We start from the raw sequence: 15,342 nt of genomic DNA on the forward strand, positions 1-15,342 counted from the left end.
CTTTAAGCCTATTTCATCCAACTGGTCAGTGTTTCTCAAAATGGGGTCCAAGGGTCACCTGCGTTGAATCACCTGAGGCACTCATTAAAAATATAAAGTCCAGTACTGACCCCAAAGCTCACCTCTAGGACTGAGCTGCAGAAATCTGCACTTTTAACAAACCTCTCTGGTTTCTTAGCCCACTGACTTCGAGAAACTCTACTACAGAAGAAGGGCTTCCCAGGTGGTGCTAATGATAAAGAGCCTGCCAGCCAATGCAGGAGACCTAAGAGATACAGGTTCAATCCCTGGGTTGGGAAGATCCCCTGGAGGATTGTATGGCAACCCACTCCAGTAATCTTGCCTGGAGAATCCCATGGACAGAGGAGCCTGGTGGGCTACAGTCTATGGGGTCGCAAAGAGTTGGACACAAATGAAGTGACTTAGCACCCATGCATGCACTACAGAAGAAAGAAGTCAGAATGACCCAACAGCATGTCTCTTCATAGCTCAGTGGTGACACCACCAATTCTGGGCCAGGACTGACTTCACGCAGGAACAGCCCCTGCCAGGGCCCCTAGACTGGATGCCTGTGATGAATGCCACACTAGAAAAAGTGAGTTGTGAAAGCATTAGTTACTCAGTCGTGTCCGACTCTTTGCGACCTCATGGACTGTAGCCCACCAAGCTCCTCTGGCCATAGAATTCTCCAGGCAAGAATACCAGAATGGGTAGCCATTTCCTTCTCCAGGGGATCTTCCCAACCCAGGGATCAAACCCGGGTCTCCTGCATTGCAGGCAGATTCTTTATCATCTGAGCCACCAGGAATGCCACACTAAGGAACCAAAATAGTCCTGTCCCCTCGTGTGTTCATACTGCAAAACAGCTGCAGAGGTGTCTGGAGTGTGGGGCGCCACACATGCTTTTGAGAATGTGAGTCACCATTAAGTAATTCTTGGTAATTTAACTTTTTAATTAAAAAGACCTTCACTAAACAATAATAGCTTACAAATGCATGTCCCCTTTGATCTTGCAATTCCACTTTTGGGAGTTTATCCTACAGATATTCATTATGCTTGTACATATGAACATGATTATTCCCTGCAGAACTGACTGTAATAGCAAAAGACTGGAAACAATCCAAATGCCATCACTGTAGAACTGATGAAATAAATTATAGCACATTCATACAATGAAAAATAATGAGGAAACTGCATGTGTATTGATATGGAAATGTCTCCAAGATAGATTGTTAGGGGAAAGGCAAGGTGCAGAGCACATGTATAATATGCTACCTTTTGTGGATGAAAAGGGAGCAATAAAATGCCACACTCCTATTTGCTTCTCTATTCATAACGAAACGCAGGTAGTATACCTGAAAACAGTGGTTATCTCTGAGATGGGAACTGAGCAGATGAGAAACAAGAATGGGAGGGAGACTTTTCACTGTATATATGATTTCACTTTGGGGTTTGGAACCATGTAAACATATTATTTATTCAAGGAATAAATAATAAAGCTTAAAATAATCATTTATTGTGGCCCTTAGAACAAGCAATCTGGCCTGGTTCTCCACACCTGCAAGTCTCGGTGTCCAGGTGGCGCTCTTCTGACTGGACGCATGTTGCAGGGGCCATGGCCACTGCAGTGGGTACCTGGTCGACGTGGTGCTCCAGACCAGAATGCTCATTTCCATTGTCCAAAACGGCAGGAGGAGGACGGGCCTTTGAGTTTCTTACCGAGGAGAACCAGCTCCACAGAGGTTCTGGGATTTGGGTCCACTGCATCCACAGCTCCAAAAGGGGAGGGTTCTGGGCTGCCTAGTACTGAGGCATCAGCTCTTCCCGGCTCACTAGGGAGGAGTGGTGGTAGCGATCCCGAGTGGCGAAGTCTGCGTTCTCCTGGGTGAGCTGAGTCATCTCCATGTCAACCCTAGTCAGAGACGGTGCCAAAATGATCTGCTCTTGGGGGGATCGCAAGCTCCTTTGGTGAGAGAAACACGGAGGGCAGTCAGAAGGAAAGACCACAGTACTAACCACTGGCAGTCAGTCTTCACTAGGAGAGAGAAATGATTTGCAAAAACACCATTGTGCCTATTACTTAATATGTATTAAACAACAGAACTGTTGAAAGCTCTATGTACAACGCTTCATGAATCCAAAGTATTAGAAATAAGTATCAAATAAAGAATGATATTTACCTTCCTTAGCAGAAATGTATAAAACTATAAAAATAATCTTCCAAATGTTGTGGTGTTGGGGCTCTATAGCTTTACTTTGCCTTTTTGTCAAATGAAATAATGGAATGGAGAGGCTGGAGAGTGGAAGCGAATAAAAAAGAAAAACCTTCTCTTTAGTTCACCAGAAATAAAGATGAATGAGGAACAGCCAAGGTTTACAGAGTAAGCAGTTATGCAGTAAAGCATAAAAGCTTTGGCACCAAGCTGGCCTGCAGGCAAAAGGTGAGCTCCAGTGTCATCGAAAGGTCCACATAGAGTTGGAGTTGGGAGAAACTGGTAGAGAAAAATGTTAGGGATACATGAGGAAAGTGCTGGCAGCAGAAAGACGAGTCTGGCAGACAGGATATCCAAAGAAGACAGTCACAGCTCTGTCACCAGTTAGCCTGGCGGCCTCAGGCGAACCTCCTCACCTCCTTCCGCTTCTATTTCCTCACCTTCTCAATCCCCTTCTAGCTGCTGCAGTATGTCAGGTCCTGAAATCACCTTAGGCATAGATTTCCTCTTAAATCTTTACTTTGTGGGTAGTTATGTTGAATTGTCTAAATAAGGAGTATATTCGATAGTTGTTTTAAAAAAATGGTAGAAACCTTGTTATAAATCTGTGGAACTTAAGCAGAAAGCTTCACTGACTAGAAAAACATGCTGTTATAGGAGTTCAGATCACACGACTAAGGCTTTGCAGCCACTTGATGAGAACATATCTAAATTAGAGGGGTTGGGCTTTCTGAGAAATGAACTAACTTCTATAAAGGTTGAATGCGCAAGAAGTAAGGTTAGGAAGTGACAGAAATGCCATACCAGTCAACATGTGTTTAAGGTCAAACCATAATATTTTTCTGAGTTCAGGGAAATAATACACTTCACTTTCTAGTCTAGAACGGCCTACAAGTTCTCACCTGGGCAGTTGCTGAGACTTCAGGAAAGAAAGCTTCTCTAAGGTCAGGCTTAATTTTACATAATTCTGGGAATTGTAGGTGTAATAGAGGAAGTAATATACCCAAACTTCTTTGCCCAAAACACCCTACAGTATTCTTCTTCTTTGGTTTTGAAGAGCATCTGGGGTGACAGTTGTGAAAAAAATTCAAAATTACAAAACAGAAAACACAGCAACCAATTCCTACTTTTAAATGGTCATGATTTCTAGGTCCTTTCCCCTGAACCGTCACCCCAAGATATCACTCAGTAGCCATGAGCAGGCCAGTAAGCTTGACGCTGACTCTTAGCTGAGGCCTTTACCACCCACTCGACAAGTCCACGGAGACATGAATAGTGTGAACTAGGTTCTCTGCCAAACAAACCACTGTCATTTTCTAAGAATAATCTCCTCCTAACACATTCTTCTTTCGACATAGCACAACAGTGACCTCTGAGGTGAAATTCCAGAAATTCAGAGATCAAAAAGGAATGCTGACCTCCCATAGTCATTTGTAGGCTTTCAAACCTACAATACCTAAAAATATTCATGTAAATTGGATAAGGTCAAAGACACTCAGCGACACACCAGTTGCAGCTCCAGAATCTGAAGGCAGCTTCCACACAGACTCTATTTCCACTTAACCTCTACTTGCCCTCAGGACTAGGATCAGTGCAGGTGTATTGTGACCTGAGTCACCAAGCTGCTGCCTCAGCCTGAAAGGGAGGCAGAGAGTGGCCCCACCCCACTACAGCTTCACACAGGACATTCAGTTCAGCTTCCAAGCAGATGGCAGGGAACTGCCCCTCTCCACACCACTCTCCCTGCCAGCCCCCTCCCTGTTGGTTTCCATGACCCCTGCGCCTGTCATCATCATTTCTTTAGCATCCAGGGTTTAGCATCCTGGTTTAGCATCCAGGTCATTCTTGGGCTGACTGGAACAGACTGGCAGTGCTTATATTGTCGTAAAACAGATTCTTGGGCACTTCCCTGGTAGTCCAGTGGTTGAGGATCTGCCTGCTGATGCAGGAAATACAGGCTTAATTTCCAGTCCAGGGAGGTTCCACATGCTGTGGGGCAGCTAAGCCCGCGCACCACAACTACTACGCCTGTTCTCTAGAGCTCAGGAACCGTAGCCACTGAGTGTGCTGCGGCTACTGAAGCTGGCATATCTGGAGCCCATGCTCAGCAACAAGAGAAGCTGCCGCAATGAGAAGCCTGCGCACTGCAGCTAGAGAGCAACCTCCACTTGCCAGAAGTAGAGAAAGCCACGTGCAGCAACAAAGACCCAGTACTGCTGAAAACAATATAAATAAATACAAATTTCCAGAGTCTTGAGGCTTCCAAAGGTGAGCAAGCATTGGCACTGGAAGCATAGAGGAGGAGGAAAGAAACTGGGGCACTCAGGAAATCTTACCTTCCCTGAAAGGCTTTCTACTGTTTCTCAGGAGAGTATGTTCTTCCCTCTCCTTGGGTATTTGAACATTGAAGTCCCACAGAAATCCTGCAGGGTCACTACTCTGCTTCTGTACTTGGTCTCTGCACTTTCACCAATACAGTCATGTCAACTACCCCTGACTTGAGATGGAAGAATGCAAGTTCTGGGCCTTGAGTTTGTGTGTGAGTCAGTACTGATGCTAATGTGTCTTAGATTGTGAACTCACTAAAAGTAACTCTCTTGACTTAGATCTCTCAGCACCCAGATTCTAAAGAAAGCCTCTGTTCTCGATTCATGAGGATAAGAAGAGAAGATGGGGCCAGAGGAAGCTTCTGATGAGCTGAGGCAGAGGGGCTGGGTGGTGGAGGGCAGTGAGGAGCAGTCTGAGTTTCCTTGAGGTTCTCAAATGTCAGGTATTCACACCACAATTCACCCAAGCCCATGAAGCATCTTTAGCACCTCCCAGACCATGCATCTGCCCTCATCCTGGCCCCAGGTTGGCACAGACCTGTAGGAGGGGATCAGAAGGGATCTCATCCATCTTAAAAGGCTGAAGTTGGAGGCTAAACCTGCGAGGAAGACATAGACATAAAACTTTATGAAGACTCTAGGAAGCATGTACAATCCCAGGTTTAATGGGGTAAATATACCCCATTAAATATATGGGCTATAATATATGGGGTAAATATATCCCCTGATACAAAGAAGCGCACAGTTTCCCCCTCTTTTGCAGTCTAATCAAACTACTTTCATTATAATACTCTCTGACAGTAACAAGCTAAGGACTTCATACTTATAAGTAGTTTCCAAAAGTTTATTTCTAAACTCCAAAATCCCAAGAAAGAAAATGAATGTGTTAGAGAGAAAGAAGCAGATGACTTGTTAATTTCAGTCTTACTACTACTACTACTAAGTCGCTTCAGTCATGTCCGACTCTGTGCGACCCCATAGACGGCAGCCCACAAGGCTCCCCCGTCCCTGGGATTCTCCAGGCAAGAACACTGGAGTGGGTTGCCATTGCCTTCTCCAATGCAGGAAAGTGAAAAGTGAAAGTGAAGTCGCTGAGTCTTGTCCGACTCAGCGACCCCATGGACTGCAGCCTACCAGGCTCCTCTGCTCATGGGATTTTCCAGGCAAGAGTACTGGAGTGGGGTGCCATTGCCTTCTCCAAATTTCAGTCTTAGGAATTATTAATTTTTTAAAATTTTGATAATTTTATTTTTAGATTCAAACTGATATGTGTTAAATATATGCTGTAAAATCCGCCACTAGACCATACCCTCCATGAGGACAAGAAACACATCTTTTTCACCCAGGAAGACTCACAGTACAACAGTCACAGCATCTGGCCCTTAGGAAGTTTTCTACAGGTGCTAAGTGACTCAAATAGCTCCCCATGTAGAAATGTTAGAGCTGAAGTTCAAGATGAGATTGTTGTTGATACTGACCAAATAGCCTGCCATCAGATACACTGTTTAGAATAGGGTTTATCAAATTTTTTTTAAGCTTTTTTTTAATCCATTTCTCCTTTTGGGTGATCACACAAAATGAATTATATATAACTTTAGGAAACCGAATGAAATGTAATTTTATAAAATACTTTTCCAAATTACACATTTACACATATTCCCTCCACCAGATATATTATTCAGACATAAAAAAGAACAAAATAATGCCATTTGCAGCAACATGGATAGACCCAGAGAGTGTCATGCTCAATGAAGTAAGTCAGACAGAGAAGGAGAAATATCCTATGACATCCCTTAAGTGTGGAATGTAAAAAGAAATGATACAAATGAACTTACTTACAAAACAGAAACAGACTCACTGACTTTGAGAATGAGCTTATGCTTGCGGGTGGGAAGGATGGGAAGACAGGATAGTTAGAGAGTCTGGGATGGGCACGTACATACTACTATACTTAAAACAGATACCCAACAAGGATCTACTGTATAGCATAGGGAACTCTGTTCTGTGGCAGCCTGGAAAGGAGGGGTTTGGGAGGCGGATGGATACATGTATATATATGGCTGAACGCCTCCGCTGTTCACCTGAAACTATCACAACATTGTTTGTTAAATGGCTCTACTACTACTACTACTAAGTCGCTTCAGTCGTGTCCGACTCTGTTCGACCCTGTAGATGGTAGCCCACCAGGCTCCCCCGTCCCTGGGATTCTCCAGGCAAGAATACTGGAGTGGGTTGCCATTTCCTTCTCCAATGCATGAAAGTGAAAAGTGAAAGTGAAGTCGCTCAGTCGTGTCCGACTCTTAGCGACCCCATGGACTGCAGCCTACCAGGCTCCTCCATCCATGGGATTCTCCAGGCAAGAGTACTGGAGTGGGGTGCCATTGCCTTCTCTGGTTAAATGGCTATACCCCAATACAAAACAAAAATTTTTTTTAAAAAAGGAGTCTTAGGCAAAGCTTATAAATGCTAAAAAATGTGCCTATAACAGTAAAATGAAAATATTACATAAGTAAATGAGATAAATGACAGAGACGGGATGGTTGGATGGCATCACTGACTCAATGGACATGAGTTTGGGTAAACTCCGGGAGTTGGTGATGGACAGGGAGACCTGGCGTGCTGTGGTCCATGGGGTCGCAAAGAGTCGGACACGACAGAGCAACTGAACTGAAACGAGATAATGTAAAATTCTCAGCACGATAACTGGTATTACATATTTTTAAAATCTCACAAAATGAATTATATATAACTTTAGGAAACCAAATGAAATGTAATTTTATAAAATGCTTTTCCAAATTATATATATTCACTCCACCAGATATATATATATGGTTGAAAATTTATTAGATCATGTTCAATATATGATCAGGAAGTAAGCATTATTTTAAGAGGTTACATTAGAGTCTTGGCTAATATCAACAGTATGCAGCTGATGAGACATATTTACTGAATCTCGTTTAGCGTTCTTATAGTTAGGGGGAGGAAAAATTTTAAATTTGCATTAATAATCTGCAATTGCAAAGAGAAAGTCCCTAATATATTTTGACATTGTCAGAAGGAAGAAAATAAACATTATATTAATTGGTCTTACTTATATATGACCATTTTAATTCTAAATTATCTAGATTTTAGATGTAGGTTTGCCTGAAATTTGATTTCATACTTTCCTGTTAACAAATTTCTGTGAAATATTTAAATTTCTTGGATTTAACTAACTTCTAAGAAATTCAGGAGCAATCACTGATGTAATCACAATGTTAATTAAAATATATCTATCCATTAAATTCGGCTTCCTGAGTGGCGCTAGTGGTAAAGAACCCACCTGCCACTGCAGGAGATTTAAGGGGCCACGGTTCAATCGCTGAGTTAGGAAGACCCCCTGGAGAAGGAAATGTCAACCCACTACAGTATTCTTGCCTGGAGAATCCCATGGACAGGGAAGCCTGGTAGGCTACAGTCCATGGGGTTACGGACAATTGGACATGACTGAAGCAATATATAAGGAAGCTGATATAAGGACATTTAGCATGTCTGTTTTCTAAAACATTATTTTTAATGTACACATGATTCAAGTGTTTGAAGTGCATTTCTTTAAAAAATATATGTCAAACTACTCTAATTTCAAAGAATTTCTTTTTCAGTTGGCCTGGATTGTTATGGTCCATCTGATTTAGTTAGGACTTAAAACTACATTATTTATTTTAAAAATTGAGACATTAGAATTTTGATGAAAAGGTCTCTAGAATGTATCTTCCAAACAGCTTTATTATTGAGGAATAAATAACACACAATAAACAAAGTACTGAGAATATTTTCTTCCTTTCTTTATTCTTTTTGCTCTGGCACTTGGGGGTCTTGACTCCTAGAAAGAACAAACAACTCCCCTATGAGCACACTTTTGATATATGGTGGTGGTTTAGTTGCTAAGTCATATCTGACTCTTGCAACTCCATGTACTGTAGCCCACCCAGCCTCCTCTGTCCATGGGATTTCCCAGGCAAGAGAACTAGAGTGGGTTGCCATTTCCTTCTCCAGGGGATCTTCCCCACCCAGGGATTGAACCTACATCTCCTGCACTGGCAGGAAGTTTCTTTACCACTGAGCCACCATTACTTTGCCAACAAAGGTCTGTCTAGTCAAGGCTATGGTTTTTCCTGCAGTCATGTTTGGATGTAAGAGTTGGTCTGAAAGACAGCTGAGAACTGAAGAATTGATGCTTTTGAACTGTGGTCTTGGAGAAGACTCTTGAGAGTCCCTTGGACTGCAAGAACATCCAACCAATCCATCCTAAAGGAGATCAGTCCTGGGTGTTCATTGGAAGGACTGATGCTCAAGCTGAAACTCCAATACTTTGGCTACCTCATGCGAAGAGTTGACTCATGGGAAAAGACCCTGATGCTGGGAGGGATTGGGGGCAGGAGGAGAAGGGGACAACAGAGGATGAGATGGCTGGATAGCATCACTGACCAACTCCGGGAGTTGGTGATGGACAGGGAGGTCTGGTGTGCTGTAGTCCATGGGGTCACAAAGAGTCAGACACGACTGAGTGATTGAACTGAACTGAGCCACCAGGGAAGCCCCACCTTTGATACCCAAACCAATTAATCCAGAGCCCACACTCCCAACCACTTATTTTATCAAGCTCTTATACATCAAGCCAATATCCCCCTGCCTTAACTCACCCCAGGGCCAAATACTAGACAACTGGAGATGACCCCTACAGCCCCGAGCCCCTGCAATTATTCAAACTATCCAATCCTAAACTTACTCAACTACGTACCTGCCTCGCCCATTCTTTCCCACTAAAACTCCCCTAAGAGCACACTTTTGATATCTAGTGGTCATAAGGGGCCATGCTCTCCCCTTGACCTCTTTTGCCTCATGACCAACTCTGGTCCTTCCCCTGTGGCCCTACATGGCCCTTCTGTTCCTAGGGGTCATGAGTATAAACTTGTTTCTTCATTTCTGTGTCTGTATCTTATTCTACCTGATTAAAACAAGTCCCAGGTACATGGTAGCTCAGATAGTAAAGCGTCTGTCTACAGTGCAGGAGACCCGGGTTCGATCCCTGGGTTGAGAAGATCCCCTGGAGAAGAAAATGGCAATCCACTCCAGGACTATTGCCTGGAAAATCCCATGGATAGAGGAGCCTGGTAGGGTACACTCCATGGGGTTGCAAAGAGTCGGACACGACTGAGCGACTTCACTTTCACTTTCAGGTACATTTTTAGAATAAACTACGTGTATTTAAGAATAAGATTGATTCTTTGTAGCCAGAGATGGAGAAGATATATACAGTCAGCAAAAACATGACCAGGAACTGACTGTGGCTCAGATATGAACTCCTTATTGAAACAGACTTAAACTGAAGAAAGTACGGAAAACCACTAGGCCATTCAGGTATGACCTAAATAAAATCCCTTATGATTCTACTTCCAGGGCCTAGATCTGATAGATAGAGTGCCTGATGAACTATGGAATGAGGTTCGTGACATTGTACAGGAGACAGGGATCAAGACCATTCCCATAGAAAAGAAATGCAAAAAAGCAAAATGGCTGTCTGGAGAGGCCTCACAAATAGCTGTGAAAAGAAGAAAAGCGAAAAGCAAAGAAGAAAAGGAAAGATATAAGCATCTGAATGCAGAGTTCCAAAGAATAGCAAGAAGAGATAAGAAAGCCTTCCTCAGCGATCAGTGCAAAGAAATAGAGGAAAACAACAGAATGGGAAAGACTAGAGATCTCTTCAAGAAAATTAGAGATACCAAGGAAACATTTCATGCAAAGATAGGCTCGATAAAGGACAGAAATGGTATGGATCTAACAGAAGCAGAAGATATTAAGAAGAGGTGGCAAGAATACACAGAAGAACTGTACAAAAAAGATCTTCATGACCGAGATACTCACAATGGTGTGATCACTCACCTAGAGCCAGATATCCTGAAATGTGAAGTCAAGTGGGCCTTAGAAAGCATCATTATGAACAAAGCTAGTGGAGGTGATGGCATTCCATTGAGCTATTTCAAATCCTGAAAGATGATGCTGTGAAAGTGCTGCACTCAATATGCCAGCAAATTTGGAAAACTCAGCAGTGGCCACAGGACTGGAAAAGGTCAGTTTTCATTCCAATCCCAAAAAAAGGCAATGCCAAAGAATGCTCAAACTACTGCACAATTGCACTCATCTCACACGCTAGTAAAGTAATGCTCAAAATTCTCCAAGCCAGGCTTCAGTAATACATGAACTGTGAACTTCCTGATGTTCAAGCTGGTTTTAGAAAAGGCAGAGGAACCAGAGATCAAATTGCCAACATCTGCTGGATCATCGAAAAAGCAAGAGAGTCCCAGAAAAACATCTATTTCTGCTTTATTGACTATGCCAAAGCCTTTGACTGTGTGGATCACAATAAACTGTGGAAAATTCTGAGAGATGGGAATACCAGACCACCTGATCTGCCTCTTGAGCAATCTGTATGCAGGTCAGGAAGCAACAGTTAGAATTGGACATGGAACAACAGACTGGTTCCAAATAGGAAAAGGAGTACTTGGGTCAAGGCTGTATATTGTCACTCTGCTTATTTAATTTATATGCAGAGTACATCATGAGAAATGCTGGACTGGAAGAAGCACAATTGGAATCAAGATTGCCAGGAGAAATATCAATAACCTCAGATATGCAGATGATACCACCCTTATGGCAGAAAGTGAAGAGGAAGTAAAAAGCCTCTTGATGAAAGTGAAGGAGGAGAGTGAAAAAGTTGGCTTAAAGCTCAACATTCAGAAAACGAAGATCATGGCATCTGGTCCCATCACTTCATGGCAAATAGATGGGGAAACAGTGGAAACAGTGTCAGACTTTATTTTTGGGGCTCCAAAATCACTGCAGATGGTGACTGCAGCCATGAAATTAAAAGACACTTACTCCTTGGAAGGAAAGTAATGACCAACCTAGATAGCATATTGAAAAGCAGAGACATTACTTTGCCAACAAAGGTTCCTCTAGTCAAGGCTATGGTTTTTCCTGTGGTCATGTATGGATGTGAGAGTTGGACTGTGAAGAAGGCTGAGCACCAAAGAATTGCTGCTTGTGAACTGTGGTGTTGGAGAAGACTCTTGAGAGTCCCTTGGACTGCAAGGAGATCCAACTAGTCCATTCTGAAGGAGATCAGCCCTGGTATTCTTTGGAAGGAATGATGCTAAAGCTGAAACTCCAGTACTTTGGCCACCTCATGCGAAGAGTTGACTCATTGGAAAAGACTCTGATGCTGGGAGGGATTGGGGGCAGGAGGAGAAGGGGACAACAGAGGATGAGATGGCTGGATGGCATCACTGACTCGATGGACGTGAGTTTGAGTGAACTCCAGGAGTTGGTGATGGACAGGGAGGCCTGGCGTGCTGCAATTCATGGGATCGCAAGAGTCGGACACGACTGAGCGGCTGAACTGAACTGAACTGAACTATGATTCTACTGTGGAAGTGACAAATAGATTCAAGGGATTAGATGTGATAGAAAGGGTGCCTGAAAAACTATGGATGGAAGTGCATAACACTGTGCAGGAGGCAGTGACCAAAACCATCCCCTAGGAAAGGAAATCCCAAAAGGCAAAATGGTTGTCTGAGAAGGCCTTAAAAATATCTGAGAAAAGAAGAGAAGCAAAAGGCAAAGAAGGAAAGGAAAGATATACCCATCTGAATGCAGAGTTCTAAAGCATATCAAAGAGAGATAAAAAAGCCTTCCTAAGTGAACAATGCAGGGAAATAGAAGAAAACAATAGAATGGAAAGACTAGAGATCTCTTCAAGAAAATTAGAGATACCAAGGGAACATTTCATGCAAAGATGGGCACAATAAGGAACAGAAACAGTATGGACCTAACAGAAGTAAAAGATAAGAAGCAGCAGTGATAAGAATACATAGAAGAACTACACAAAAAAAGGTGTTACTGACCCAGATAACCATGATGGTGTGATCACTCGCCTAGAGCCAGACATCTTGGAGTGTGAAGTCAAGTGGGCCTCAGGAAGCACTACAAACAAAGCTAATGGAGGTGATGGAATTCCAGCTAAGCTATTTCAAATCCTAAAAGATGATACTGTTAAAGTATTGCACTTAATATGCCAGCAAATTTGGAAAACTCAGCAGTGGCCATAGGACTGGAAAAGATTAGTTTTTCATTCCAATCCCAAAGAAGGGCAACGCTAAAGAATGTTCAAACTACCACACAATTGTACTCATTTTACATGCTAGTAAGATTATGCTCAAAGCCCTTCAAGCTAGGCTTCAAAAGTACACAAGCCAAGAACTTCCAGACGTACAAGCTAGACTTAGAAAAGGCAGAGGAACCAGAAATCAAATTGCCAACATCCGTTGGATCATAGAAAAAGCAAGAGAATTCCAGAAAAATATCTACTTTTGCTTCATTGACTACACTAAAGCCTTTGATTGTGTGGATCACAGCAAACTGTGGAAAATTCTGAAAGAGATGGGAATACAGACCCCCTTATCTGCCTCCTGAGAAACCTGAATGCAGGTCAAGAAGCAACAGTTAGAACCGGACATGGAACAACAGACTGGTTCAAAACTGGAAAAGGAGTACGTCAAGGCTGTATATTGTCACCTTGTTTATTTAACTTATGATGCAGAGTACATCATGCAAAATGCCAGGCTGGATAAAGCAAGCACAAGCTGGAATCAAGATTGCCAGGAGAAATATCAATAAACTCAGATATGTAGATGATACCACCCTAATAGCAGAAAGCCAAGAGGAACTAAAGAGCCTCTTGATGAAGGTGGAAAAGAGTGAAAAAGTGAGAGTGGAAAAGTTGGCTTAAAACTCAACATTCAAACAACAGATGGGGAAACAATGGAAACAGTGACAGACTTTATTTTCTTGGGCTCCAAAATCACTGTGGAGTGACTGCAGCCATGAAATTAAAAGACGCTTGCTCCTTGGAAGAAGAGCTATGACAAACCTAGACAGTGTATTAAAAAGCAGAGACATTATTCTGTCAACAAAGGTCCATATGGTCAAAACTATGGTTATTCCAGTAGTCATGTACAGATGTGAGAGCCAGACAGTAAGTGCCTAAGAATTGATGCCTTAGAACTGTGGTGCTGGAGAAGACTCTTGAGAGTCCCTTGGACAGCAAGGAGATCAAATTAGTCAATCCTAAAGGAAATCAACCTTCAATATTCATTGGAAGGATTGATGCTGAAGCAGAAGCTCCAACACTTTGGCCACCTAAGGCAAAGAGCTGACTCACTGGAAAAGACTCTGATGCTGGGAAAGATTGAAGGCAGGAAGATAAGGGGACCAAAGAGGATGAGATGGTTTGATGGCATCACCAGCTCAGTGGACATGAGTTTGTGCAAACTTCAGGAAATAATGAAGGACAGGGAAGCCGGGCGTGCTGTAGTCGATGGGGACACAGAGTCGGACACAGCTGAGCGACTGAACAACAACGATATGCATTTGTAGTGTACCATTTGGTGTTAATGCATGTATATATTGTGAAAGCACCACTAAAAGCAGCATCCTGAACTATCTATCACCTCAAAGTCCCCTCAAGCCACTTCCTAAGACCTCCCTCCCTCATATCCACACCTCCACCCCATCCAAAGGCAACCACTGATAATGCTGTCATTATAGGCTAGTTTGCATTTTTTAAAAATCATTCTTAAATGGGAAACAGTGGTTACTGATTTGAGACATTTTTCTTTTCTAATATAAACATTTGATGGAGTAAACTTCCCTCTGAGCACTGAACTAGCTGCAGCCCACAATTTTGATGTTATATTTTCATTTTCATTCAGTTAAAAATACTTTTAAATTTTACTTATTTCTTCTTTGAACCATGAGTTAATTAGTTTCTTTAGTATATTTAGTGCTCTTTAGTATTCTTAGTCATTTAGTGTTATTCAGTGTTCTTTAGTTTCTAAATATTTGGGGATTTTCCAGACATCTTTCTGGTATTTATTTCTAATTCACTTCCTCTTTGTTCTTGTATTGACTTAAATACTTTAAATTTACTGAGACTTTAAAAAAATGTCCTAAAATACAGTTTATTCTGGTAAATGTTTCATTGTTTTCACTTGAAAAGAATATATATCCTGCTGTTGTTATATAGAATATTCTACACTATCAATTTGGCCACATTTGTTGATAATGTTAGTCAAGTCTTCTAAAGCCCTACTGATTTTTTTCCTACTTGTTTTATCAAGTATTGAGATAGAGGTGTTGAAATCTGAATATAATTGAGAACTTTTCTACTTATTATTGCAGATGTATCAGGCTTTGTTTTCTGTATTTCAAAGCTCTGTTTTTAAGTGCATCAATAATAAGATTTATTATGTCCTCTTGGTTAATTTTCCCTTTGTCTTTATGACCCTCTTTATCCCTGGTAATATTCTTTTCTCTGAAATCTACTTTGTCTTCTGTTAATATAGTCACTCCAGCTTTGTCTGATTTATCACGATATAGCTTGTCCCATTCTTTCACTTGTAACTTATTTGCTTCTCTACGTTGAAAGTAGGTTTTTTGTAGAGAGCAACAACTAGATCATGCTTTTTATTCAATCTGATAATCTCAATTCAAACTGAGAACTGACAAATTCAATCTGACAATGGTTTAGACCATTTAATCAGGAGTGTTTAGACCATTTGAAATTAGTGTGGCTATCGATATGGCTAGGTTTACATAAACCACCTTGCTATTTGTTTTTGGTCTATTATCTTTTTCTCTTTTTTCTGATTTGAGTGTTCCATTTTATATTCTTTATTGGCTGATTAGCTGTAAGTCTTTGTTGT

At 41.9% G+C, this 15,342-nt stretch overlaps 1 protein-coding gene across 2 annotated transcripts in view; it reads right to left on the minus strand.

The window, feature by feature from the left end:
* Positions 1-1,491: 1,491 nt before the first annotated feature.
* The window catches only part of SLC12A8 (solute carrier family 12 member 8), a 149,051-nt gene continuing 135,200 nt past the window's right edge, over positions 1,492-15,342 (minus strand). For both annotated transcript variants that reach the window (XM_027536506.1, XM_027536495.1), the window contains exons 13-14: positions 5,079-5,139; positions 1,492-1,963 (exon numbers count right to left, since the gene is read on the minus strand). In XM_027536506.1, the coding sequence (XP_027392307.1) occupies positions 1,801-1,963; positions 5,079-5,139 (224 nt within the window). In that variant the 3' untranslated portion in view covers positions 1,492-1,800. The remainder of the gene's footprint in view (positions 1,964-5,078; positions 5,140-15,342) is intronic.

Source organism: Bos indicus x Bos taurus, chromosome 1, assembly GCF_003369695.1.
Source record: "Bos indicus x Bos taurus breed Angus x Brahman F1 hybrid chromosome 1, Bos_hybrid_MaternalHap_v2.0, whole genome shotgun sequence".
NCBI lineage: Eukaryota > Metazoa > Chordata > Mammalia > Artiodactyla > Bovidae > Bos > Bos indicus x Bos taurus.